At 45.3% G+C, this 27,609-nt stretch overlaps 2 protein-coding genes across 7 annotated transcripts in view; one reads left to right on the forward strand and one right to left on the reverse strand.

Annotated features, from left to right (window-relative positions):
- Nucleotides 1–238: 238 nt before the first annotated feature.
- On the forward strand, nt 239–22,653 carry GINS2 (GINS complex subunit 2). The gene is made up of 5 exons (XM_027119080.1): nt 239–419; nt 649–763; nt 18,739–18,838; nt 21,610–21,736; nt 21,951–22,653. Exons 1-5 carry the CDS (start codon nt 330–332, stop codon nt 22,074–22,076), a joined length of 558 nt encoding a protein of 185 aa, XP_026974881.1. The 5' UTR covers nt 239–329; the 3' UTR covers nt 22,077–22,653.
- Nucleotides 22,654–23,614: 961 nt separating this feature from the next.
- Nucleotides 23,615–27,609, reverse strand: part of GSE1 (Gse1 coiled-coil protein) — a 417,101-nt gene continuing 413,106 nt past the window's right edge. For 5 of the 6 annotated variants that reach the window (XM_027119074.1, XM_027119073.1, XM_027119075.1 and 2 more), the window contains one exon: nt 23,615–27,507. In XM_027119074.1, coding sequence (XP_026974875.1) covers nt 27,373–27,507 — 135 coding nt within the window. In that variant the 3' untranslated portion in view covers nt 23,615–27,372. The remainder of the gene's footprint in view (nt 27,508–27,609) is intronic. The other variant, XM_027119078.1, reaches the window with a different exon arrangement.

The raw sequence follows: 27,609 nt of genomic DNA on the forward strand, positions 1-27,609 counted from the left end.
GGTGCAGGTGGGCCGGCAGCGCCAGGCGCGCTGGCCCACGGGAGGGGCGGGCCGGGACACGGGAGGGGGCGGGGCCTGCCCACGAGAGGGGCGGGGTCCGCTCGCAGCCTCGTTCAGGCTCGCCAATCCGCGGGCTCGTAGCATCCGCGGTCCCCGCCTTCCGCCGCCCCGCGGAGAACGCCGCGTTTCTATAGGCCGGCCGAGGCTTTTTCCGGCCAGAGGCTGGGCATTGCTCGGTGGCGGGAAAGCGGCGGCTGTAGCGCGTCTTCCCGGACGCTGAGGGGCCGGAGGCGGCGGCGGCGAGTCCCGGGCTGGCCGCGGGCCCCACCATGGACGCGGCCGAGGTGGAGTTCCTGGCCGAGAAGGAGCTGGTCACCATCATCCCGAACTTCAGTCTGGACAAGATCTACCTCATCGGGGTGAGACCCGCCGGGCCTCCGGCTCTCCCTGGTCGGTTCCCGCTTCCGGGAGGGGGGCTGGGCGGCGGGTCCAGCGCCCACAGGTGTCGTCTGGCGGCGTTCGGGACCCAGCGCAGATGAGCGGTGGGGCGCAGTGTGGCCGAGAGCGCGCTCGGGCTTCAAGCCCGTGGACAGCAGAGGTCCAGCGATGCAGTTTTGAGGGACGGTGTGTGTGTGTGTTTGCTTGCAGGGCGACCTGGGGCCTTTCAACCCCGGCTTACCAGTGCAGGTGCCTCTGTGGCTGGCGATCAACCTGAAACAGAGACAGAAGTGTCGGCTGCTCCCCCCCGAGTGGATGGACGTGGGTGAGCACGTGGAGGGGGAGCGGGGTGTGGAGGGGGAGCGGGGTGTGGTGGGGGGGCGGGCCGTGGGGGCTGGGGTCGCCCTCCCGCGGGTGGAGGCAAGCGGTCCTTCCAGGGACGCGGCGTCGCTCATCAGGTGAAATCAATGAATGCTTCCCAGCCTCAGCTGCGCGAGGCCGCGGACCACTGTTAGTAATGGTCGTTTGGGGTATGTGTACAAATTCTACTTAAGGTTTTGATTTTAAGATATTTCCACAAACTTTTTAATTTTAATTCTAGTTTTATATTGCAGTATAGTTGATTGACAGTGTTGTGGCAGTTTCAGGTGTTCAGCAAAGTGATTCAGGTACATATACATGTGTCTACTCTTTTGCAAATTCTTTTCCCACTTTGGTTATTACAGAATAGTGAGCAGAGTTCCCTGTGCTGTACAGTAGGTCCTTATTGATTTTTTTTCCCCCTCCCCCCCAATTATCTGTTTTAAATATCATAGTATGTATATGTCAACCCCAAACTATCAGTTTATCCCTCCCCTCCACCTTTCCGCTTTGGTCACCGTAAGTTTGTTTTCTAAGTCAATGAGTCTGTTTACGTTTTGTAAATAAGTTCATTTGTATCTTTTTTTTAAGATTCCGCATATAAATGTTATCATATATTTGTGTTTCTCTGTCTGACTTATCTCACTTAGTATGATAATCTCCAGGTCCATCCATGTTGCTCCAAGTGGCGTTCTTTCTTTCTTTTTTTAATGACTGAGTAATATTCCATTGTGTATATGTACCACACCTTCTTTACCCATTCCTCTGTCGATGGACATTTAGGTGGCTTCCATGTCTGGGCTATTGTAAACAGGGCTGCAGTGAACATTGGGGTGCATGTATCTTTTCGAATTAAGTTTTGTCCTGGTAGATGCCCGGGAGTGGAATGGGCTGGATCATGTGGTAATGCTAGTTTTAGTTTTCTGAGGAACCTCCACACTGTTCTCCATAGTGGCTGTATCAATTTACATTCCCACCAACAGTGCAAGAGGGTTCCCTTTTCTCCACACCCTCTCCAGTATTTATTGTTTGTAGGTTTTTTGATGGTGGCCATTCTGACTGGTGTGAGGTAATATCTCATTGTAGTTTTGATTTGCATTTCTCTAATGATTAGAGATGTTGAGCAGCTTCTCATTTGCCTGTGGACGTGTGTATGTTTTCTTTGGAAAAAAGGCTATTTAGGTCTCCTGTTTTTTGATGGGGTTGTTGTTTTGTTTTGTTTTGTTTTTTTGATATTGACCTGCATGAGATCTTTCTAAATTTGGGAGATTAATTTTTTGTTGGTCACATCATTTGCAAATATTTCCTCCCATTCTGTGGGTTGTTTTTTCGTTTTGTATATGGTTTTCTTTGCTGTGCAAAAGCTTTTGAGTTTAAAGAGGTCTGTTTGTTTATTTTTATTTTTGTTTTTAAGTTTTATTTTATATTGGAGTACAGTTGATTAACAATGTTGTGTTTGGGACTTTGCTGGTGGCGCAGTGGTTAAGAATCCGCCTGCCAGTGCAGGGGACACGGGTTCGAGCCCTGGTCTGGGAAGATCCCACATGCCGCGGAGCACCTAAGCCTGTGTGCCACAACTACTGAGCCTGCATTCTAGAGCCCGCAAGCCACAACTACTGAGCCTGTGTGCCACAACTACTGAAGCCCACGTGCCTAGAGCCCGTGCTCTGCAACAAGAGAAACCACTGCAATGAGAAGCCGGCGCTCAGTAACAAAGACACAATGCAGCCAAATAAATAAATAAACAAAACAAAACAATGTTGTGTTAATTCCGGGTGTAAAAAAAGTGATTCAGTTATACGTGTACATGTATCTGTTCTTTTTCAAATTCTTTTCCCGTTTAGATTACTAGGATAGTGAGCAGGGTTCCCTGTGCTATACAGTAGGTGCTTGTTGGGTGTCTATTTTAGATATGGTAGTGTGTATATGTCAATCCCAAACTCCAAATTTATCCCTTCTCTCTGTTTCTCCCCTTTAGTAACCATAAGTTTGTTTTCTAAGACTGTGAGTCTGTTTCTGTTTTGTAAATAAGTTCATTTCTCTCTTTTTTTAGATTCTTCATATAAGTGATATCATATGATATTTGTTTTTCTCTGGCTTACTTTGCTTAGTATGTTAATCACCAGGTTCATCCATGTTGCTACAAATGGCATTATTTCATTCTTTTTTTATTTTTTAATTTTTTTAATTGAAGCATAGGTGATTTTTTTAACATCTTTATTGGAGTAGAATTGTTTAACAATGGTGTTAGTTTCTGCTGTATAACAAAGTGAATCAGCAATACATATACATATATCCCCATATCTCCTCCCTCTTGCATCTCCCTCCCACCCTCCCTATCCCACCCCTCTAGGTGGTCACAAAGCACCGAGCTGACCTCCCTGTGCTAGCATGGGTGATTTCCAATGTTGTGCTAATCTCTGCTGTACAGCAAAGTGACTCACATATGTACACATATATACATTCCTTTTTTTCCTAAAGAGTGGTACATTAGATCATTTATTTGTGGCAAGACAGATATTTCCATAGTGCATTTTTTCCCGTGATAGAAGCTTTAAATATTCCCTTATTTTCCTTAGAAATTTGATTTTTGCTGGAAATGGACTAGATTTTTCAAGATTTTTTTTTCAAGATTTTTAAAAAAATTTTTATTTTTGTTTATTGAAGTATATTTGATTTAGTGTTGTGTCACTGCTGTACAGCAGAGTGACTCATTTATACATATACACTCTTTTTATATTCTTTTCAATTATGCTTTATCCCAGGATATTGAATATAGTTCACTGTGCTGTATAGTAGGACCTTGCTGTTTGTCCAGTCTCTGTATAATAGTTTACATCTGCTAACCTCAAACTCTGATTTGATCCCTCTCCCCCACCGCCCTCCCCCTTGGCAACCACAAGTATGATCTCTTATGTCTGTGAGTCTGTTTCTGTTTTGTAGGTAGGTTCATTTGTGCCATATTTTAGATTCCACATATAACTCATATGGTATTTGTATTTCCCTTTCTGGCTTATTTCATTAGTATGATAATCTCCAGGTCTGTCTGTGTTGCTGCAAATGGCATTACTTCATTCTTCTTAATGGCTGAGTAATACTCCATTGTGTATATGTACCACATCATCTTTATGCATTCATATGTTGATGGACATTTGGGTGGCTGACATGTCTGGGCTAATTGTAAGCAGCACTGCAGTGAACATTGGGGTGCATGTATCCTTTCAAACCATGGTTTTCTCCAGATAGATGACCAGTAGTGGGATTGCTGGGTCATATGGTAATTCTATTTTTAGTTTTTTAAGGAACCTCCATACTGTTCTCCATAGTGGTTGTACCAATTTACATTCCCACCAACAGTGTAGGAGGGTTCCCTTTTCTCCACACCCTCTCCAGTGTTTATGGTTTGTAGAGTTTTTGATGATGGCCATTCTGACTGGTATGAGGTGATATCTCATTGTAGTTTCAATTTGCATTTCTCTAAGAATTAGCGATGTTGAGCATGTTTTCATGTGCCTGTGGACGTCTATATGTCTTCTTTGGAGGAAAGTGTATTTAGGTCTTCGCCCATTTTTTTATTGGGTTGTTTGATTTTTCGATATTGAGCTACACGACCTGTTTGTAAATTTTGGAGATTAATCTTTTGTTGGTCACATCGTTTGCAAAACTTTCTCCCATTCTTTGGGTTGTCTTGTCATTTTGCTTATGGTTTCCTTTGCTTGCAGAAGCTTTTGAGTTCAGTGAGGTACCATTTGTTTTTTGTTTTAATTTTTAAAAATTTATTTATTATTATTTTTTACTTATTTGTTTTGGCTGTGCCAGGTCTTTGTTGTGGCATGCAGGCTTCTAAGTTTTGACATGTGGGCTTCTTAGTTGTGGCCTGCAGGCTTCTTAGTTTTGGTATGCATGCAGGATCTAGTTCCCTGTTCAGGGATCAAACCAGGGTGCCCTGCATTGGGAGCTCAGAGTCTTTCCCACTGGATCACCAGGTAAGTCCCTTTTTGTTTTTTATTTTTAATTTTTATTTTATATTGGAGTATAGTTGATTAACAATGTTGTGTTATTTTCAGGTGTACAATGAAGTGATTTAGTTATACATGTATGAACTCTTTTTCAAATTCTTTTTTCATTTAGGTTATTAGAGAATGTTAATCAGAGTTCCCTGTGCTGTACAGTAGGTCCTTGTTGGTTATGTATTTTAAATATAGTAGTGTGTACAGTAAGTCCCTACATGTGAACCTTCAAGTTGCGAACTTTCAAAGATGGGAACGTGCGTTCACATGTCCAGTCACGTCTGTTAGTTCACGTGTCTGTCGTACATTGCCATGTGCGTGCATCCTCTACAAGTGGTTGTGCTTTGGTGTACTTCACTGTATAGAGTACGCTAGTACAGTATCTTTATTTCAAGCCCAGGGTGTCCGGAAGCAGGCATAAAAGCAGCGGTGATGTAGCTGGTACTGCTAAGAAGCGCCAAGCAATAATAGTGGAAACAAAAGTGCAAATAATTGAGAGAGTGGAGCGAGGCGAAAAGATGGCAGACGTCGCTCGTTCTCATAACAAGAATCGTTAACCACCAGCACGATCCTAAAGAAGAAGGACAAGATCATGGAACGTGTGAAGGCTGCTGTGCCGATGACGTTGACAGTGATATCAAAGAAGCGTGGGAAAGTGATGGAGGAGGTGCAGAAACTTCTCAGTAGGTGGATGGCGGATCAGCATCAGCGTCGAGTCCCACTCAGCTTAATGCTGATTCAAGAGAAAGCCAAAAGCCTTGCAGAAGAAACACGGCAAAGAATCAGAGGGCACATCTTCTAATGCCAGCCACGGCTGGTTTCATCGGTTCAAGGCTGGAGCCAGCTTCACAAGGTAAAAGTAAGTGGTGAGGCAGCGAGTGCAGATACGATAGCTGCCCGGGAATTTCCTGAAACGCTTTGAGAAATTATTGATGAAGGCGCAAATTTACCCGAGCAGGTGTTTAATGTGGATGAGACAGGACTGTACTGGAAGAGGATGCCGGACTGAAGTTACATCAGCAAGGAGGGAAAGTTGATGCCAGGCTATAGAGCAGCAAAGGACAGGCTAACTCTGTTGTTTGGTGGCAATGCTTCTGGTGCTATGAAGCTGAAGCCTCTGTTAGTTTATCATTCAGAGAATCCAAGAGCCCTTAAAAATGTAGCCAAGGGCTCTCTTCCTGTTGTGTGGAAGAGTAACCCCAAAGCCTGGGTTACACAGGCCATTTTCCAGGATTGGTTTTTCCACCACTTTATCCCAGAGGTAGAGAAACATTGCTTGGAGAAGGACATCCCGTTCAGCATTCTTTTGCTGCTCGACAGTGATCCGGGCTACCCCCCATTCATGAATGACTTTCATCCCAACGTCAAAGTAGTGCATCTGCCACTGAATACCATGTCGTTCATCCAACATATGGACCAGGGAGTTGTAGTGACTTTCAAGAAATATTATTTACGTCACACTTTCGTCAGGCAGTAAAGGCAAGTGACCAACAGGAACAACTTTGTGACAGTTTTGGAAGGACTGTAACATCTACACGGCCGTAAAAAAGATTGACTTTTCTTGGCATGACGTTATGGCCGTCACCATGAATGGGGTTTGGAAGAACCTTTGCCCACAGTTTGTTCGCGATTTTCTTGGTTTTGAGAAGGTGGATGAGGAGTCCAAAGAAGTCTTCAGCAACGTAGTGACCCTCAGCGAGAAGCTGGCGCTAGATCTGCAAGAGGACAGCTTCATTGAACTCGTTGCTGTGCAGCACGAGGGGCTTACTAGTGAAGACCTGAAGGAATTGGAGGCCCAGAGAAAGGACAAAGACAAGAGGAAGAAGTAACTGAAGAATCGAAGAGATTCACAACACAGGAAATTGCAAGGGGATTTCCTTTATTTGAGGGGGCACTGTTGGTTTTTGAGGCACAGGACCCTAACACAGAACGGTACACGAAGGTTGCAGCAGCCGATCAGAATGCAGTCCAGTGCTACCGTGTCATGTGTGAGGAGACAAAAAGAGCCACTACCAAGACATCACTGGATCGTTTTTTCAAGAGGGTAGATAGAATCGATCCAGCAAAGAACCAGAACCTGTGCCGTGAACGTCAGGCGTGAGTGACATTGCGGCTTGCCCTCCGTCTCCTGTTGCTGACGGTCCTTCAGCTCTACCATGTCCCACCTCCCCTCCCTCCTCCAGTCAGTAACTCTTCTTGCCTGTTCACTCGATGCCAGCTCTATGCCAGCTGTTGTACTACTGTACTGTTCAGGGTACTGTAAGATTTAAAATGTTTATTTTTTGTGTTTGTTTTTATGTATTATTTGTGTGAAAAGTATTATAAACCAATTACAGTACAGTACTATATAGCCTATTGTGTTAGTTGGGTACCTACGCTAACTTTGTTGGACTTGTGAACAAATGGGGCTACGAATGCCCTCGTGGAATGGAACTCGTTTGTATGTGGGAAACTTACTGTATATGTCAATCCCACACTCCCCGATTTATCCTTCCCCTACATCGTTTTCCTTTGGTAACCGTAAGTTTGTTTTCTAAGTCTCTGAGTCCGTTTCTGTTTTGTAAATAAGTCCATTTGTATATTTTGTTTTAGATTCCGCATAGAAGCCGTATCATATGATACTTGGCTTTCTCTGTGTGGCTTACTTTACTTAGTATGATAATCTCCAGGTTTGTCTGTGTTGCTGCAAATGGCATTATATCATTCCTTTTAATGGCTGAGTAATACCCCTTTGTATATATGTACCACATCTTCTTTATCCATTCCTCTGTCAAAGGACATTTAGGTTGCTTCCATGTCCTGGCTATTGTAAGCAGCGCTGCAATGAACATTGGGGTGCATGTATCCTTTCGAATCATGTTTTTTCCCCATATATATGCCCAGAAGTGGGATTCCTGGGTCATATGGTAGCTCTATTTTTAGTTTTTTTTAAGGAACCTCCATACTGTTTGCCATAGTGGCTGTACCAGTTTACATTCCCAACAACAGTGTAGGAGGGTTCCCTTTTCTCCACACCCTCTCCAGTATTTATTGTTTTTAGACTCTTTGGTGATGGCCATTGTGACCAGTGTGAGGTGATATCTCATTATAGTTTTGTTTTTGTTTTTGTTTTTGCGGTACGCGGGCCTCTCACTGTTGTGGCCTCTCCCGTTGCGGAGCACAGGCTCCGGACGCGCAGGCTCAGAGGCCGTGGCTCACGGGCCCAGCCGCTCCGCGGCATGTGGGATCTTCCCAGACCAGGGCACGAACCCGTGTCCCCTGCATCGGCAGGTGCCTCCAGGGAAGCCCTTGCGTCCATTTTTTGATGCGGTTATTTGTTTATCAAGCTGCATGAGTTGTTTGTAAATTTTGGAGAGTGATCCCTTGTCAGTGGCATCGTTTGCAAGTATTTTCTCCCATTCTGTGGGTTGTCTTCTCGTTTTTATGGTTCCCTTTGCTTGCAGAAGCTTTTGAGTTTAATGAGGTCCCATTTGTTTATTTTTGTTTTAATTTTTCTTTTACTTTGGAGTTTAATTGATTAACAGCGTTGTTATTTTCAGGTGTACAGCAAAGTGATTCAGTTATACATATACATGTCTCTCCTCTTTTTCAAATTCTTTTCCCATTTCGGTTATTACAGGATAGTGAGCAGAGTTCCCTGTGTTACACTGTAGGTCCTGTTGATTATTTATTTGAAATGTAGTAGTGTGTATATGTCAGTCCCATACTCCCAATTTATCCTTCTCCTCCACCTTTCCCCTTTGGTAATTGTAACTTTGTTTTCTAAGTATATTTTATTTTAGATTCTGCATATAAGTGATATCATGTGATATTTGTCTTTCTGTGTCTGGCTTACTTCACTTAGTGTGATAATCTCCAAGTCCATCTACGTTGCTGCAAATGGAATTATTTTATTTGTTTTTTTTAATAGAAGTATCGCTGATGTATAATGTGTGCATCTCTGCTGTACAGCAAAGTGATTCGGTGATTCACATACATACATTCTTTTTTTAAAATATTCTTTTCCATTATGGTTTATCCCAGGAGGTTGGATGTAGTTCCCAGTGCTAAACTGTAGGACCTTGTTTTTTTTTTTTTTTTAAAAAAAAGTTTATTTATTTATTTTTGGCTGCATTGGGTCTTCGTTGCTGCGCACTGGCTTTCTCTGGTTGCAGCGAGCGGGGCTACTCTTCGTTGTGGTGCGCGGGCTTCTCATGGCGGTGGCTTCTCTTGTTGCGGAGCACGGGCTCTAGGTGCACGGGCTTCAGTAGTTGTGGCACACGGGCTTAGTTGCTCCGTGGCATGTGGGATCTTCCCGGACCAAGGCTCGACCCCGTGTCCCCTGCATTGGCAGGCGGATTCTTAACCACTGCGCCACCAGGGAAGCCCTAGGACCTTGTTTTTTATCTGTTCTAAGTATGATAGTTTGCGTCTACCAACCCCAAACTCCCAGTCCATAGCTCTCTCCCTTCACCCGTCCTTTTTGGCAGCCACCAATCTGATCCCTGTGTCTGTTTCTGTTTTGTAGATAGGTTCATTTGTGCCATATTTTTGATTCCACGTGTAAGTGATATCACATGGTATTTGTCTTTCTCTTTCTGACTTCACGTAGTATGATACTCTCTAGTTGCATCCATGTTGCTGCAAATGGCATTATTTCGTTCTCTTTTATGGCCAAGTAGTATTTGATTGTATATACGTACCACATCTTCTTTATGAAGATGGACATTTAGGTTTCTTCCATGTCTCAGCTATTGTAAGCAGTGCTACCATGACCACAGTGGTGCGTGTATCTTTTTCAGTTATAGTTTTGTCCGGGTATATGCCCAGGAGTTGGATTGTTGGGTCATATGGTAGCTCTAGTTTTAGTTTCTGAGGAACCTCCATACTGTGCTCCACAGTGGCTGCACCAACTTACATTCCCACCAACAGCATAGGAGGGTTCTCTTTTCTCCACACCCTCTCCAGCATTTATTGTTTGTGGGCTTTTTGATCATGGCCGTTCTGACTGGTGTGAGGTGATATTATAGTTCTGATTTGCATTTCTCTAATAATTAGCGATGTTGAGCATCTTCTCATGTGCCTGTGGATGTCTGTATGTGTTTTTTGAAGAAAAGGCTATTTAGGTCTCCTGTCCATTTTTTGATAGGGTTGTTTGCTTTTTTGATATTGAGTTGCATGAGCTCTTTGTAAATTTTGGAGATTGATTTCATGTCGGTCACATCCTTTGCCAGTATTTTCTCCCATTCTGTAGGTTGTCGTTTCGTTTTGTTTATGGTTTCCTTTGCTGTGAAAAGCTTTTGAGTTTAATGAGGTCCCATTTATTTTTGTTTTGGTTTTAATTTTTATTTTATATTGGGGTTTCGTTGATTAATAATGTTGTGTTAGTTTCAGGTATACAGTATAGTGATTCAGTTTTACATATACACGTATCTACTCTTTTTCAAATTCTTTTCACATTTCGGTTGTTACAGGATAGTGAGCAGAGTTCCCTGTTTTATACAGTAGGTCCTTGTTGGTTATTTATTTGAAATATAGTAGTGTGTGTATGTCAGTCCCATACTCCCAATTTATCTTTCCCCTCCACTTTTCTCCTTTGGTAACTGTATGTTTATTTTCTAAGTCTGTGAGCCTGTTTCTATTTTGTAAATAAGTCAGTTTGCATATTTTGTTTTAGATTCTGCATATAAGCTGTATTGTATGATATTTGTCTTTCTCTGTCTGGTTTACTTCACTTAGTATGATAATCTCCAGGTCTGTCTGTGTTGCTGCAAATGGCATTATGTCATTCCTTTTGATGGCTGAGAAATACTCCAGTGTATATATGTACCGCATCTTCTTTATCCATTCATCTGTGGGTGAACATTTAGGTTGCTTCCCTGTCTTGGCTATTGTAAGCAGCACTTCAATGAACGTTGGGGTGCATGTATCCTTTCGAACCGTGGTTTTCTCCAGATATATGACCAGGAGTGGGATTGCTGCATCTTATGGTAGCTCTATTTTTAGTTTTTTAAAGAATGTCCATAGTGTTTTCCATAGTTACTGTACCAATTTACATTCCCACCAACAGCATAGGAGGGTCCCCTTCTCTCCACACCCTCTCCAGTATTTATTGTTTGTATACTTTTTGATGTTAGCCATTCTGACTGGTATAAGGTGGTATCTCATTGTAGTTTTGATTTGCATTTCTCTTATAATTAGCGATGTTGAGCATCTTTTCATGTGCCTCTTGGCCCTCTGTATGTCTTCTTTGGAGAAAAGTCTATTTAGGTCTTCCCCTATTTTTATATCGGGTTGTTTGGGGTTTTTTTGATATTGAGCTGCATGAGCTGTTTGTAAATTTTGGAGATTAAGCTTTTGTCGGTCACAACGTTTGCAAGTATTTTCTCTCATTCTGTGGGTTGTCTTGTTGTTTTGTTTATGGTTTTGTTTGCTTGCAAGAGCTTTTGAGTTTAATGAGGTCTCATTTGTTTATTTTTATTTCCATTATTTGAGGAGACAGATCAAAAAGATCTCGCTGTGATTTATGTCAGAGTGTTCTGCCTGTGTTTCCCTCTAAGAGTTTTTCGTATCCCAGCCTTACATTTAGGTCTTTAATTCTGTTTGAGTTTATCTTTGTGTATGCTGTTAGACAGTGTTCTAGTTTCAGTCTTTTGCATGTAGCTGTCCTGTACACACTGGTACACTGTGCATCAGTGTAGCACCCTTTATTTAAGAGACTGTGTTTTCTCCATTGTGTAGGCTTGCCTCCTTAGTCGTAGATTAATTGGCCATAAGTTTGTGTGTTTGTTTCTGAGCTTTCTTTGATCTATATGTTTTGTGTTCGATCTATATTTTTTGTGTTTGCCTGTAGCATACTTTTTTGATTACTGTAGCTTTTTTGTAGTATAGTCTGAAGTCAGGGAGCCTGATTGCTCAAGTTTCGTTTTCTCTTGTCAGGATTCCTTTGGCTCTTCTGCATCTTTTTTGTTTCCATACGCATTTTAAAATGTTTTGTTCTAGTTCTGTGAAAAATGCCACTGTTCATTTGATAGGGATTGCACTGATTCTGTAGAATGACTTGGGTAGTATAGTGATTTTGACAACATTGATCTTCAAGTTGAAGAACATGGTATATCTTTGCATCTGTTTGTATCATCTTGGATTTCTTTCATTAGTGTGTTAAAGTTTTCAGAGTACAGGTCTTTTGTCTCCTTAGGTAGGTTTATTCCTGGGAATTTTATTCTTTTCGATGTGCTGGTAAATGGGATTGTTTCTTTAATTTCTGTTTCTGATCTTTCGTTGTTAGTGTATAGAAGCAACAGATTTCTGTGTATGTATTTTGTATCCTGCCACTTTGCTGAATTCATTGATCAGCTCTTGCAGTTTTCTGGTAGCATCTTTAGGATTTTCTTTGTATAGTATCCTGTCATCTTCAAACAGTGACAGTTTTACTTCTTTTCCAATTTGGATTCCTTTTATTTCTTTTTCTTCTCTGATTGCCATGACTAGGACTTCCAAACTATGTTGAATAAAAGTGGAGAGGGTGGACATCCTTATCTTGTTTTTTTTGGTTTGTTTTTTTTGTTTTTGAAGATGTTGGGGGTAGGAGTTTATTAATTTACTTATTTATTTTTGCTGTGTTGGGTCTTCGTTTCTGGGCAAGGGCTTTCTCTAGTTGTGGCAAGTGGGGGCCACTCTTCATCGCGGTGCGCGGGCCTCTCACTGTCGCGGCCTCTCTTGTTACGGAGCACAGGCTCCAGACGCACAGGCTCAGTAGTTGTGGCTCACGGGCCTAGTTGCTCCGCAGCATGTGGGATCTTCCCAGACCAGGGCTCGAACCCGTGTCCCCTGCATTAGCAGGCAGATTCTCAACCACTGCGCCACCAGGGAAGCCCCTTATCTTGTTCTTGATCTCATAGGAAATGCTTTCAGGTTTTCACCGTTGAGTATGATGTTAGCTGTAGATTTGTCATATATGACTTTTATTATGTTGAGGTAGGTTCCCTCTATGCCCACTTTCTGGAGAGTTTTTATTATAAATTGGTGTTGAATTTTGTCAAAAGCCCTTTTTGCATCTATTGAGATGATCATATGGTTTTGTTTGTTTTTGTTTTATTTATTCATTTGTGGCTTACTTGGTTCTTCGTTGCTGCGCGTGGGCTTTCTCTAGTTGCGGCAAGCAGGGGCTACTCTTCGTTGTGGTGCGCAGGCTTCTCATTGTGGTGGCTTCTCTTGTTGCAAAGCACAGGCTCTAGGCACGAGGGCTTTAGTAGTTGTGGCTCGTGGGCTCTAGAGCGCAGACTCAGTAGTTGTGGCGTGCAGGCTTAGTTGCTCCACGGCATGTGGGGTCTTCCCAGAACAGGGCTCGAACCCGTGTCCCCTGCATTGGCAGGCAGATTCTTAACCACTGCGCCACCAGGAAAGTCTGATCATATGGTTTTTATTCTTCAGTTTGTTAATGTGGTGTATCACACTGATTGATTTGCAGATATTGAAAAATCCTTCCAACTTTGGGATAATCCCACTTGATTGTGGTGTATGATCCTTTTAGAGTATTGTTCAATTCAGTTTGCCAGTATTTTGTTGAGGATTTTTGCATCTGTTCATCAGTGATATTAGCCTGTAATTTTCTTTTTTTTATGGTATCGTCTGGTTTTGATATTAAAGTGATGGTGGCCTTATAGAATGAGTTTGGGCGTGTTCTTTCCTTTGCAATTTTTGGGAATAGTTTCAGAAGGTTAGGTGTTATACTCTTCTCTGAATGTTTGATAGAATTTAGCTGTGAAGCCATCAGGTCCTGGAATTTTGTTTGTTGGGAGTTTTTTAATCACAGTTTCATTTTTAGTACTTGTGATTTGTCTGTTCATGTTTTCTGTTTCTTCCTGGTTCAGTCTTGGAGGGTTGTACCTTTCTAAGCATTTGTCCGTTTCTTTTAGGTTGTCCATTTTACTGGAATAGAGTTGTTTGTAGTAGGCGCTTATGGTCCTTTGTATTTCTGTTGTAACTTCTCCTGTTTCATGTGTAATTTTATTTATTTTAGCCCTCTCCCTTTTTTTTCTTGATGTGTCTGGCTAAAGATTTATCAATTTTGTTTATCCTTTCAAAAAACCAGCTTTTAGTTTTATTGATATTTTCTATTTTTTCTTTGTCTCTGTTTCATTTATTTCTGCTCTGATATTTATTATTTCAGTGTACTATCTTTGGGTTTTGTTTTTTTCTTCTTTCTCTAGTTGCTTTAGGTCTAAGGTTAGGTTGTTTATTTGAGATTTTTCTTGTTTTCTGAGGTAAGATTGTATTGCTATACACTTCACTCTTAGAACTGCTTTTTCTGTATCCTATACATTTTGGATGGTCATGATTTTGTTTTCATTTGTCTCTAGGTATTTTTTAATTTCCTCTTTGGTTTCATCAGTGATCCATTGGTTGTTTAGTAACATATTGTTTAGCCTCCACGTATTTGTGTTTTTACAGTTTTTTTCTTCTAGCTGATTCTAATCTCATAGTGTTGTGGTCGGAGAAGATGCCTGATATGATTTCAGTTTTCTTAAATTTACTGAGCCTTGCTTTGTAGCCTAGCATGTGATCAATCCTGGAGAATGTTCCACGTGCACTGGAAAAGAATGTGTATTCTGTGGCTTTTGCGTGGAATGCTCTGTAAATATCAATTAAGTCCATCTGGTCTAATTTGTCATTTAAGGCTCGTGTTTCCTTATTGATCTTCTGTCTGGATGATCTGTCTGTGACGAAAGTGGGGTGTTAAATCCCCCTACTATTACTGTTACTGTGTTACTGTCAATTTCTCCCTTTATGGATGTTAGTATCTGCCTTATATATTGAGGTGCTCCTATGTTGGGTGCATATACATTTACAATTGTTATATCTTCTTCTTTCATTGATCCTTTGATCATTATGTAGTGTCCTTCTTTGTCTCTTGTAACTGTGTTTATTTTAAAGTCTAGGGACATCCTTGGTGGTGCAGCGGTTAAGAATCCACCTGCCAGTGCAGGGGACACAGGTTTGAGCCCTGATCTGGGAAGATCCCACATGCCACAGAGCAACTAAGCCCATGCGCCACAACTACTGAGCCTGCGCTCTAGAACCTGCAAGCCATGACTACTGAGCCCGTGTGCCACCACTACTGAAGCCCGCATGCCTAGAGCCCGCGCTCCACAACAAGAGAAGCCACTGCAATGAGAAGACCGTGCAGCACAATGAAGAGCAGCCCCTGCTCACCGCAACTAGAGAAAGCCTGCATGCAGCAACGAAGACCCAATGCAGCCAAAGATAAATAAATAAAAGTAAATATATCAAAAAAAAATTTTTTTAAAACCCAGAGACCAGCATGAGGAACAGAGTCGTTACCTTACATTAGAGAGAATGCATGACAATAAGGCATCGTCCATCCAAGGCAATATTGTTTTTGGCCACCTAAGTGGATGAGGTTGTGACACAGGGTGCAGACATAGATGAACCTTTATTTTTTATTTATATTTTTGGCTGCGTTGGGTGTTCATTGCTGCACGCATGGGCTTTCTCTAGTTATGGTGAGCGGGGGCTACTCTTTGTTGTGGTGCGTGGGCTTCTCATTGCAGTGGCTTCTCTTGTTGCAGAGCACGGGCTCTAGGCACGACGGCCTCACAGGCCTCTAGAGCGGAGGCTCAGTAGTTGTGGCGCACGGGCTTAGTTGCTCCGTGGCATGTGGGATCTTCCCAGACCAGGGCTCAAACCCGTGTCTCCTGCATTGGCAGGCAGATTCTTAACCACTGCGCCACCAGGGAAGTCCCGATGAGCCTGTAAAATGTTACGTTAAGTGGGAGAAGAACCAGACACAAAGACCAACTATTGTATTCTTCTATTTATATGAATTGTTCAGAGCAGGCAGATCCACAGACAAAGAAGATTAGTGGTTGCCTAAGGATGAGGGTTTGAGCAGGTGATGGAACCATTATGGGGTTCCTTTTGGGGTGATGAAAATGTTCTGAAGTTGATTGAAGTGATGGGTGCACAACTCTGTGAATATACTAAAAAACCATTGAATGGTGAATGGTATGGTATGTCGATTATGCCTCAGTAAAGCTGTTGGAAAAAAACCGAGAAGAAAATACCGCATCAAAGAGGCACACGGTCTTCTTCCTGAACCGTTGCAGTCTTTTTCTCACCTGGAGCTATGAATGGCTCATTACTAGTAAAGAATGAATGTCACATTTATTTGGGGTCGGGGTTGGGGGGCATATGAAATTTGAAAAGCCTCTGAGAGATTTTGATTATCCCCTTCCCTTTGGAAATCACCCGGGGGTACCTACCTCCTAGAAGCTAGGACACTTGGAGCCAGGTGCACTCAAATACAGTTTAAGAAAGATTGCTCGCGCGTTTTGTCTTTACTTCCTGTCCCAAAGGGGTGTGTGAATCTGGTGGTCCTGAAACATGACAGGAAACTCCAGTCCCTTCTGCTCTGAAGGGCGTTTTTTTAAGCAGGGGCCTCCCCACCCACCCACCAGGCGCTGGTTCTGTTGGCGCTGCATCCCTTTCTGTCAGTTTTGGCCTATTCTAACCCAGGTGTTAGAGGGCAACAGCCTGTGTCGTGGGAGGGCCAGAGTCAGAGGGAAGGTGTGGAGACAGTCTGCCTGAGGCCTCTCGTACGCCTGGGCAATCGTGCGCTGACGAGGCATGGAAATCACTAGTCATCCCATGGGTCCTGCCCAGGAGCTAGCTGCTGCTCCTGCCCCCGTAGATTGGTTCCACCTGTTCTTGGACGGCATGGGAATGGAATCGTCTGGCATGTCAGTTTTCCTCTGACTTCTCTTATTCATCACAGTGTCTTTGAGATTCGCCCTTGTTGTTGCACGTGTCATTGCGTCATTCTGTTATCGCTGTTACCGCTGAGTAGTGTTTCCTCCATTGCGTGAGGATTCCGCAGCTTGACCCCCCATCCTTCTGTTGGTGCATATTTGGGTCGTTTCCCATTTTAGGCTACTGTGAAGAAGGCTGCTTTGAGCAGTCGTGTCTCAGTCTTTTTGCGGGTATGTATTTTTATTTCTCTCGGGTAAATAAACACCTAGAGTCGGGGAACTGGCAGCTCGTAGGGCAGACTGTGCTTCGCTCTGTTAGAAGCTGCCCAGGAGCCCTGCAGAGTGGTTGAGCCACTCCTGTAACCCCAGCAGAGACGTACGAGCTCCTGTTGTTGCACTCCGGGCCGTCACTGGGTATGGTCGGTCTTTTTGATTCGTTGCAGGGTTTGAACAGAGGTGTTTCATACTCCGATTTAGATGTGGAAAAGAAAGAGACTCAGTCTGTGGTGTGGAGATGAGTGTGGGGAGGGGGCGGTAGGGGTTAGCCCGGCAAGAGCTCAGGGTGGCTTGCCCAGTGAGTTGATGGAAGCAGGCAGATGTGGTTGGCATCTAGGCGTATTTTGAAGAAAAGGGTCAGCAGGATTTGCTGAAGGACAGACCATGGGATGAGAGAGAGGAGGTAAGGGTGCCCACTGGGGTTGCTGGTGGGGCTGCCCTTTCCTGAGACATTGCAGGGACAGTGTGGACCAGGGTGGGAGCCGGGAGAGGGTTTGAACATGCGACACTGGAGGTGCCTGTTAGACATCTGAGTGGCAATTTTGTGGGCAGTGGGGCACCTGAGTCAGGAGGCCAGGGGAGGGGCTGAGCTGGGAGTCTAGGTGTGGAAGGTGTCATGAGAGCATAGGTGGCGTTTAAATGAAGTGGGATGAGAACACGTGGGATATGGGTGTAGGCAGTGGAGAAGGGGTGAGGGAAGGAGCTCTGTCCTCCAGTGTGTTGAGGTCAGGAAGGCCTGGAGGAGTCGGGGAGATGAGAGGAGAACTTGGGGAGAGTGGTATCCCAGAAGCCAAGTGATAAACACACCCCAAGGACTGGCCCTTGTCAGACGTGACGAGGCCTGAGATGTGGCCGTTGGGTTTGGCCGAGCAGAGGTGGTGGCCTCGGTGAGCCGTGTCAGAGGGTGGGATAGTCGCCCACCCGAACAGTTAATGCCGATGTCAGGGAACTCTTGAAGGTTTGTTGTGAAGGGCGTGAGAAATGGGTTGGTAGCTGGAGAAGGATTTGGTGTCAGGGGAGGGTTTTCTTTTTAAGCTGGAAGATGTTGCATCGAGTTTGATGGACGGCTCCGATAGCGAGGGCAAGAGGGATCACTCAGGAGTGGGGACAGGTGCCGGAGCGGTGTTCTGTGCAGGTGAGAGAAGGTCCAGCGCGCCCCTTAGAAGGATGCGGTGGCGGTAGTGTGCGGAGCCCCGCAAGGTGTTGGGGAGAAAGCATGGAGAGGGCGGGCAGGATGGAAAGTGAGAGGGTGTCTGGAGCAGGGGAGTGTAAGGATTGCAGGGTAGCACCGAGGGCCCCTGGAGATGCGTGGCCAGTCATTTCACACGAGGCCCCACTGCAGAGTTCTGTGTGTCCCTTCGCCATAGCGTGCAGTGGCGGGTTCAGGACTCGGGTTTTCTCAGGCCAGGGGGAAGGACAGAAGGGGAGAGGGGTGAGGCGTATGGAGATTGTTCCTGTGGATGGAATTGGACTCAGCAGTTTGATTCCAGACATGGGGCGTTCAGCTCTGTATTAGTTGTAAGTTGTCTTGCTGTCTGCTGAACAGGGTTTAATATAAAAGTAAATTTCTTCGGTCACTGGTTACTGTCATCACTGCTTGCATCAAAGGTAGAATACTTCACTCTTTACCTAAGAAAAGAACTTCAGACTCTGACATCCTGTTTTCAGTCATATATTCTGCAGGCCCAGCAATAACCCAAATCTACCACCTTCTCTAAGAGAAGTGCTTGAGGAAATCGGCCCAGTGATGTCTAGTTACTGCTATGTTATTTCAAAAAGTGGGTTTTTTTAATGTACTTTTTAGTTGATTGACTAGCTAATATAGGTACTTGGTAAATTTGGACGGTTTTAAAACTATATTTTGCTCGTGGTCATGGTAAAATGTACACACTTCTAAATTTCAGAGAAGTTGGAGGAGATTCGGGATCATGAACGAAAGGAAGAAACTTTTACCCCTATGCCCAGCCTTCACTACATGGAGCTCACCAAACTCCTCTTAAATCAGTAAGTACCTCTCACTTCTTCGAACCCACATTCACAATGGAACCCCCAGTTCCCAGCCCACCTCCTTTCGTGTTCCACGCTCATTACCGAGGGGAGTGGTAGCTTTGGCGCCCAGGTCCTCAGCCAGTAGTCTGGGAGTCGTTTGTGGGCACGCACACACTGGCCGGGCTCTGTCTCTCCCTGTTTCTCTTTTTTCCCTTTCTCCACCCTTCCCTCTCCTGGTGGATCCCGTGGTTCTTTCCATTCTGCGTCCTACCCGTCACTTGATATTGGACTCTAGTATCAGCCCATCATCTCCAGCAGTAGCCTTTTTCTTAACTGCAAATGTTTCATTAGTCGAGCTGCACCCCTTTTCTCCTTTGGGCCTGTGCATCTGCGTTCTTGTATCTCTTGCACAGGAAAGGGCCAGGGGTCGCATTTTCCTTCGACCCTGGGCTAGAAGGCAGGTCCACTGGGGCAAAACTGTTTCCCCTCATCCAGTTCAGGCTCCCCACGGGCTTCTAATTCATTCTCCGCCTTGCAGCCAGAGCAGCCTTGCAAAGATACAGCTGCCACGTGAGTCCCCTGCTCCTCGGAGCCTCTCTAGGGTCTGAAGTCCTGATCGTGGTATTCGAAGCACCGCACAGCCTGGTTCCCTTCTCCCGTCTCGCACCACTCTCTGCAGTCCTTCCCTCCGATTCTCTAGGGTGCAGGCTCACGTTGGCCTCCTTCACTTCTTCACACATGCCCAGGTCCTCAGAGCGCACAGGCGTGTGTGTGTGTGTGTGTGTGTGTGTGTACACCGTCCTTCTGCCCAGTGAGTCCACCTGTTCCCTGCTCCCTCCTCGGGTTTAGCATAGCAGGTCCTCCCTCCCAGGTTACGTGTACCAGTCCTCGTGGCAGCTCTGTACCCCTCTATAGCACTTGTCAGGTGTAATGCTCTAACTGCTGTGCCTGAGCTGTTCCCCACCCCCGCCCCCAGGTCTCATGGGCAGGGACTGTCTCGCCTGCCCCCGCACAGTGCCTGGTACTCACATGTTTGTGGAATGAATGAATGCATCAGTGCAGGGGGCAGGCAGGTGTGGCTACTTAGAATGTAATTTGCACAATGTCAAGCTTTTGAAGCCCTGAGCACCTTTTCACTGATGGATTCAAGAGCAGAAGCAGAACCAAAGTTGGAAGCTCCCTACTGCCTCCCGAAGAGCAGCAGGGGCCGGGGGCCCACCTGTGGAATTCAGGTGAAAATCTGCACATGGACTTGTCCTTGAGTTGACATGTGGCTGCAGTTGTGTAGTTCACAACATTCTCAGCATTCAACATGCTAAGCGTCCCACCAGGTAGTGGAGATGGTCATGTAGGCTTGAGTTCCAGTTTCGTAGGGAGGAGATGCGACCCTGTTGACAGATGTGGTATAACCCTGCAGTGTGTGCTAATGCTGTTCAGAGTATGTCGGGGTGCAACCCGCATGCCTGGTGCTGCCAGAGAAGGGATCCCTGGCTTGGAGGCTGAAGGGAAATTTACTAGGGGAGAGGGCAGTATAGGTAGAAGGACAGAAGGTGAAAGGGCCTGGATTTGTGGAGCAGGGCTGTTGGGACCTGCATGGACTGAGTGAGGGCAGGGCGGTGGACGCGGCGTCCCCAGGAGAGTGTTCAGGCAGGTAGGCGTTATCCGGAGGATATGAGAGGGCTGCTTTCGTAGGGGAGTGTGACTTCAGAAGGGAGAATATGGGAGCAGAGGGGAGGCCGGTTCATCTTCAGTTTTTGAAGTTCAATGAGTTACGTACACAGTGCCTATCGAAACCCTTGTTTTATAATTCCTTAGAGCCATGCATTCAGTGAAGGGACCTCGGTTCTGCAGTGCAGTTCACGAGGAGCTGGGGTCCTTTGTTTTTTAACCTGCTGTTCAGAGCATAAGATCCAAATGTTTGGGTCTTAAATAAAATCTACTGTATCAATTGTATACTACTGATTCTCCATCTACTCATCTTGAGCTATTTTAGCCTGTGGAGAGAGCCTTGCCAGCTTACCCTAGGATGCCTGGTGATGAGTGATGTTGGCTTTTGCTTTTGTCTTCTAGTTTGTCTCTTCCTTCAAAGGTTAGTTTAGTTTAAAAATGTGTCACACAGGAAGGCTCTCAGTGCGGCCCCGCTGGCTCCAGTCAGACTGTTACCCAGAATTTGCTGTGTATAGGTGTGCTGTTTATGCTCATTTGCGATTTGTTCTGTGATTTCTGCAAATGTATCTTTGTTTTCTCTGTAGAGTGGGACAGTCCTATCCTTCAGGGATTTTGTGAGGATAGAAATGCCTGGCACAGAGCCTTCGTCTTCTTTCCCTAGTGGGTTGTAGCCCTTGGATAACAGATGGGGTATTAGCATTAGAGGTCATGACCGCTGAGCCAGCCTTTGAAAGAAATTCATTCTCGATGGAAATTCTATAGCATAGAACACTCAGTTATCCTGAGTCAGGGGAGGACCGACTCAGAGCTGCTTCTCCAAGATCTCATTTTTTTTGAATAACAGAAGTCCTTGTACCACAGCTTGCCCAGGGACAGGTAACATGAGCACAGATAACTCGGTGAGGATCACGGCTGAATTTTCTTGGCACCAAGCTTAACCGCTAGAAATCCTTACATTTTAAAAAACTGAAAAAGCGAAACCAATTTTGAGTCTAGAACAGCTTGTGCATTTTTGCCTAAATCCAAGCAGCATTTACACAAGCTACTTCTACCTGGAAGTTGCCTTAGTTCGCTGAGTGCTTCCTTATACGATTTATTTCACCTTTTGCTTCCTTTAGTGCTTCAGACAACATCCCGAAAGCAGATGAGATCCGGACCCTGATCAAGGACGTGTGGGACACTCGCATAGCCAAGCTCCGGGTGTCTGCTGATAGCTTCGTGAGACAGCAGGAGGCACACGCCAAGGTGGGCATGCGGTGGGCCGCCCACGGAGGCCGGATGCTCTGTGGGACAACCCGCGGCATCTTGTCTGCTTAGGGCGTCGCGGGAAGGGATAACTAGCCATGCGGGGCTTTCAGAAAATTATTACTCATTGGTTCCTTATTTTTTATCCAGTAGATTTAACCTTTCATGAAATTAAAGACTCAACCAACCCGGTCCGTTTGCCCTTGTGTTTTAGCTGGATAACTTGACCTTGATGGAGATCAACACCAGTGGGGCTTTCCTCACACAAGCGCTCAATCACATGTACAAACTCCGCACGAACCTGCAACCTTCTGACAGCTCCCAGTCTCAGGACTTGTAGGCAGAGACTGGTTTGTAGAGGCCCGTGTCTGCCAGCAGGAGGCTCACCGGGTGGCCTGAGCGCTCGGGACGTGACAGAGGTACTCACATTTCCAGAGTTCTAGAACTACTTCTGAATGTATGCAAAAAACTGCAGTGAATCAAGGGATGGGTTCATAACCTTGTTGGCAAGCAACAGGCTTGTGCTTAGTCCTCGAGACATTCTGTAATTCCATGTCTGTATCTGGGAGCCAGCTGTCCTTTCATGGGGAAACGAGAAAAGCATTGGCAGAACGAATGATTTCCCTAGCAGAGCTCTGGGTCTCCTGCACGGGACTGTTGTGTGCAGGTGAGTGTTCGGTGCCGTCCGGTGTTGCTTTTAAGACGGAGATGTAGCAGGATGGTAAGATGGAGATGTAGCAGGATGGTAACGTGGCCTCGGCCATTCTTCTCTCTTCTTGACCCTCATCTCTGGGGCTAAATTTAGTCTGCTACAGAGGCTCTTCACACGGAGGAGGACAGCAGATGAGTGGCGAGTGACAGCAACCCATATTTATCATCTAAGCCCTGATACACAATAAAGATGGAATCAACCCACATCTCTGTTGGGTTTTTTTCCTGCCTAACTGCCACGCAAGGGAGTAGGCCAAGTGGCTAGAATGACCTGATGGACCAAACTTGAGAGGTTTAGCAGGCAACTGTCAACTTCCGACCGGCACTCTGGGTATCTCTTGTTCTCTTGGCTGTTTCTGGGTGAGGCCCTAAGGGTTGCTTATCAGCAAGAGGAAAGTCAGGAGAAAATCAATTCCATGTTATCGAGTGTATGAGTGAAGCTGAAGACACGACCCCAGGGGGAAAAGTGGGGCCTATTACATGGTTCTTGATGAACTGAGGGGAAGACAGTTCTAGGCAGCAGTGGCTCAGGTAACGGTATTGGTTTTTTTCCCTAGGAGGAAAAGTTTAAGCGCTAGCATTGCTCAGTCCCTTACAGAAAAGTACATTACCGCAGGGGGCGGCGGGGGGGAGATCGTCTCGTCATGTAATGAGTAGGTTCGGTAACCAGCTGGTTTCCAATGCTAGCGCCGTCAGTCAAAAGCAGTCACATGCCATCTCGAGGGTTATGAAGGGTACGTGTGCGTGAGCAACTGGGCCTAAAGAATATCTGCTGGTGTTTTTACCCTTCAGTGTTTAAAATACAAACTTACTTCAGGTTGCTCAAGCAGCTATGGTTTAAGCACCAAAGGGCCGCACGTGGAGGGATGAGGACCCAGAAGACCTGGTCTCCATCACTTAAGAGATGACAGGACTTGTCTTTTCATCTCTCTCTTATGCAGAATCCTTCAGAGTTAATCTGGGGAATGTTCTAGAATGAAACCACATGTTACTGTGGCAGTTTAGCAGTCCTGTGTATCTCGGATTTCACCCTGAATCCCCTTCTCTTAACACCTGGCCGAGGCACAGTCGAATGTGTCTTCACACTTTACCTTAAAGCTGTGTAATTGTTGAGCTCTTATTTTTATTTTTTGGCCTTATTACAACATAGAAAAGATTTTTCTCTTTAGATGATTTAGGAAGATTTTATTTTTTGGATGTTGTCAGAAATTACAGCAATATATTCATAAATACCTAATTACTACATTCAACAAATAATATTACAATACAGTTAATTCAAACAAGTACACTTAGAACAGGTTTAATTTCACAGCATCTAAACTGCCCCCCAGAGTGACCGAGGCACTGTTCCTCCTCCTTCCATGTACTGGTTGACTGTTCTAGCAGTTAAGCATAGGTACATACAGAGTAACACGACTGATTGATTAGCATGGTCTTCCTCGGGTCAAGGTAGAGTTAAGGAGTTAAGGTTAAGCGCTGGATCAGAAGGTTGGGGACAGGCTACTGCAAGTAGTAAAGCTGATAGTGTGGTTACTTGGAAGAGGACAGGGCTGCTGCGAAGTGGCCAATCCACGCTGTACGATGAACGGCATCGCGGTGCTGACCATCTCCATCTGGTGGCAGGTCCCTGGAACTTGCTACACTTTAAGCCGTGGCCCAGAGGGAAGGGGGGTATGCAATCTAATGTTGGAGATGTGACAGCATTGTGAGCTACTTGACGAAACACCATCCCACGTACAAACTTAAAACTTCCTGTTGGAATACTTTAATGCGTCGCTACTTTGCTGAAGGTGTCGGCTCCTTTTAATATTCTTTGAGTTTCCCTGAGGGTGTATAATCTATGAGCATGTTAATGCCAATTAAGTGTTTTGTTTCCTTTAGAATATAGACTACACTGTTGAAGAGCCTATCTTGGTCACTTATCTGAGATAATGGATTAAGATTACGATAGTTCACATCAGTTTGGCTTGTTTCTAGGTGGAAAGCTCTGGGTTGTTGCTAATGATCTGATTAAATGCAGAACCACACGACTCACTTTTGGAAGGGATCCCATCCTGCACAGGTTTAGCGAAACCCCCTTTAGAGGGTAGACGGCAGCCGTCTCTCCCAGGTGCCGTGGGAAGACACAGGTCGTGCAGGACTGTTCACAAAAGTACTGACACAGAAGTTGCATGATCAGTTCTAGAGCAAATGTGGTGCACTTCTGAACTTTGTCTTTCAAACTCAGTGTGAAACAGCTGAACAGAAAGCTTCAGGGATTCCATATTTCTCTGTCAGTTTTTAAGCCCAAACTGAAAAGAGGCTCTGATGCTACCATGCTCTTTCAGAATAAGTGTTTTCAGATTATAAACCTAATTACTAAATGGAACAAAAAAACCCCCAAGATTGGGTACTATGTCTCAGTGGTGCAGAGACATAGTACCCAATCTTTTGTTTTCGAAAGACACTTTGTTTCCTTTTTCTTAGTTTATTCATGTTGCCTTACGGGTTTGTATTTATATTCTGATTGTCCTATTACTTCTTGAGCCTTAGAATATCCAGAGACCCTCACAGGTCAGTGGGAGTATGGGGAAGCAGAGTGATGGAGCAGCTCAGAGGCGGGGCAGGGGGGAGGCAGGCAGTTCTAGCTCAGTGACACAGCTGCACCCCTGGGCAGGCGTCCCTTTAACCTGTGTGCCGCGTCCTCCTCCCCAAAAGCAAAACAGCCGCAGACACAGGCGCTCCCCTCAGGTGGTAACAGGATGGGGCTGTGCACGTTGTCAGATCTACTCATCCCTTTGCTTTTTGGCCAGGACCCCTACCAGAGCCGAGGAGCAAAGGCATCCAGACATTTTCTACTACGGAGTTAGGAGGACTGGGGGGAAGCGTTAAGATGTAGTAACCCTTAGGCCTTCAGAGCCAGCAAGCAGATTTTAGGTAGAGAAATTCAGTGACGTTTTGCCCTGATCGTTGGCAGTGGGGCTCCCTCTAAACACCTGTCGCCACCTGTGGCACATGGCGCTCTGTGTCTTTGCAGGGGAGGAGGCCCCGGAAGAGCCCTTAGTTCTCGTCAAGTCGTTTCTGTAGAGAGAAAAGCACTTGCTGACTGCTGCTAACACTGGCGGCACTTTTCGTCTGAGTTTGCTAATAACTGGAAGATTCTTGGCAGATATACAGAGCAAACTGTGTGGGAACAGATAAAGTGACACAACGCCATCTGCCAGCAAGCTGTTCCGCGCAGCTGAGGTCTGGGGCCGAGGGCGTGGCCACTTCCTGAAGGTCAGCCAGCCCTTCCCCGGCACGGGGCGCGATGCTCGGGTCCCCTCCCCCTCCCCCCTCCCCCCGGGCAGACCAACCACCACTGGCTGCTTCGGCCTCTGGTTCAGGCCCACTTGGGCAAGAGATGCCTTCCTGATCTAGATTTCACGCCTGAACCTGCCTCATCCCCGTTCCTAGCCGCTCCTGTGGTTGGCACAGTAAGTCAGTCCAAGAAGAGAAGTTCTGCGCAGACATTGTTCACCCTACTTTCAGGCTGGTACAAAGCTTTGCATCTAAATAAATAAACCCTATACAGTTTCTACTTTGCACCTGCGCAGACTGCCGTAAGACACCTCAGCATCCTGTCCCAGCAGCCGCTCCCTTCCTCAAAGGCTCTTAACGAAGCCCATGTGCGCCTGCGTGCGTGAAGGTGCACACACAGCGTCCACCTGGCTCCCACTGGAGCCCGCCCCTCCTCGCTTCGTAGCATGGGCTGTGGTGAACTGGCTGCTGTCCGGAGCAGGGGCGGGGCGCAAGAGGAAGTGAGGCGTAACCATGGCTTTCTACATCATCACTCTGGTGCAACTCAAAAATGAAGTGATCGCATAGGCGCCAGTGGTAAGCTCTTTACTTTTCTTCTTCTTTAATTTTTTTAAAAACACTTCAATATCTTAACGTCCTGACCAGCAGCAGTACAAACACTAAAAAGCAAGGATTTTTTTTTTTGCCCAGAAAAACAAAACAAAAACAAACAAAACCCCCAAACAAGAAAACAAACAACAAAAATCCCTCCAAACCACATATTAAAAATGGCAGGCTTTTTTATAACAATAATTAAAGTAATAAAAACATACAAAACTTTGTTTTTTAATATATATACACAGTACAAGGCTGAAGCACCTTTGACTTTCCTCTCAAAAATTTACGTTTGTATGAAAACACCCCTACCGCAGTAACAATCTGGTGGGTGTGAATAAATGTGTACACAGAGCTCTGTACATTTTCCCCCGTGAAGTAATAGAAAGGTACCTTCAGTTTGTTGATTCGCTTTTTATCTTTAGGTAAGGTAAGAGCTTTTCTGGGGAAAAGCCTTTGGGTAAGGCTTCAGCACGGCTGCTTTGTGTGCTCCTAGGACCTGTTGCTTTGAAGAAAATTTTGCAGAAAAAGTAACTGAAATAAGCCCTTTACTTAAAAATGCACCCCACCTCCCTTCCACTGAAGGTAGGTCTCAGTCCCGGGGAGGACTGAGACCGGCCACCACCCCCTGCAGCCAGAACCACCTGGGTTCTCGAGGCCTAGTCACATGGCAACCAAGACAGAACACCGACGGTCCGGTCCAGTCCTACACACCCAGGGGCTAGAAACGATTGGATTTTAGTGTTGGTAATGGAGCCTTTCATCTTCAGATTAAAAAATCATGACGTGGGGAAAGAATAAAACTGCCTTTAAAAAGAAAAAACTGGGTGTTCTACAGGGGTTGCTCGCTGAATTACAAAGGCGATTCAATTGCATTGAAGTCAAGGCGAGTTCGTTCTTTCTTCTGGAGCCTGGAATCCTTTGCTTCATGCATGTGGCACATTCTCATTTCTTTAAGCTTCAGACCTCCCAGTGAAAAATATTAAATATTCAAGGTAATAAAATAGATAATATTTCTATACTATAGGTTCGGCCTAGTGCAAGGGAAACCGTCACCTAGGATATCCCTTAAAGTAACCTCTAGGCCAATGCATTGCAGGCAACGCAAGGCACTTCCGTAAGTGATCCAGTTCTGCCTGGAGTCGCTCCCTTTCTGAAACGATCTTCTGTTTCTGGCTCCTCAACTCCTGGAGAGAGAGAGAGAGAGAGAGAGAGAAATTCACGTAAAGCACTCATTTCACGCGGTAAGGAAACGTGTGTGTGGAATGCACGAATGTGCTGGAGGCCAA

This window comes from Aethalodelphis obliquidens, unplaced genomic scaffold (assembly GCF_003676395.1).
Source record: "Aethalodelphis obliquidens isolate GAN/ISIS:26980383/991018 unplaced genomic scaffold, ASM367639v1 scaffold20, whole genome shotgun sequence".
In the NCBI taxonomy this organism is placed as follows: Eukaryota; Metazoa; Chordata; class Mammalia; order Artiodactyla; family Delphinidae; genus Aethalodelphis; species Aethalodelphis obliquidens.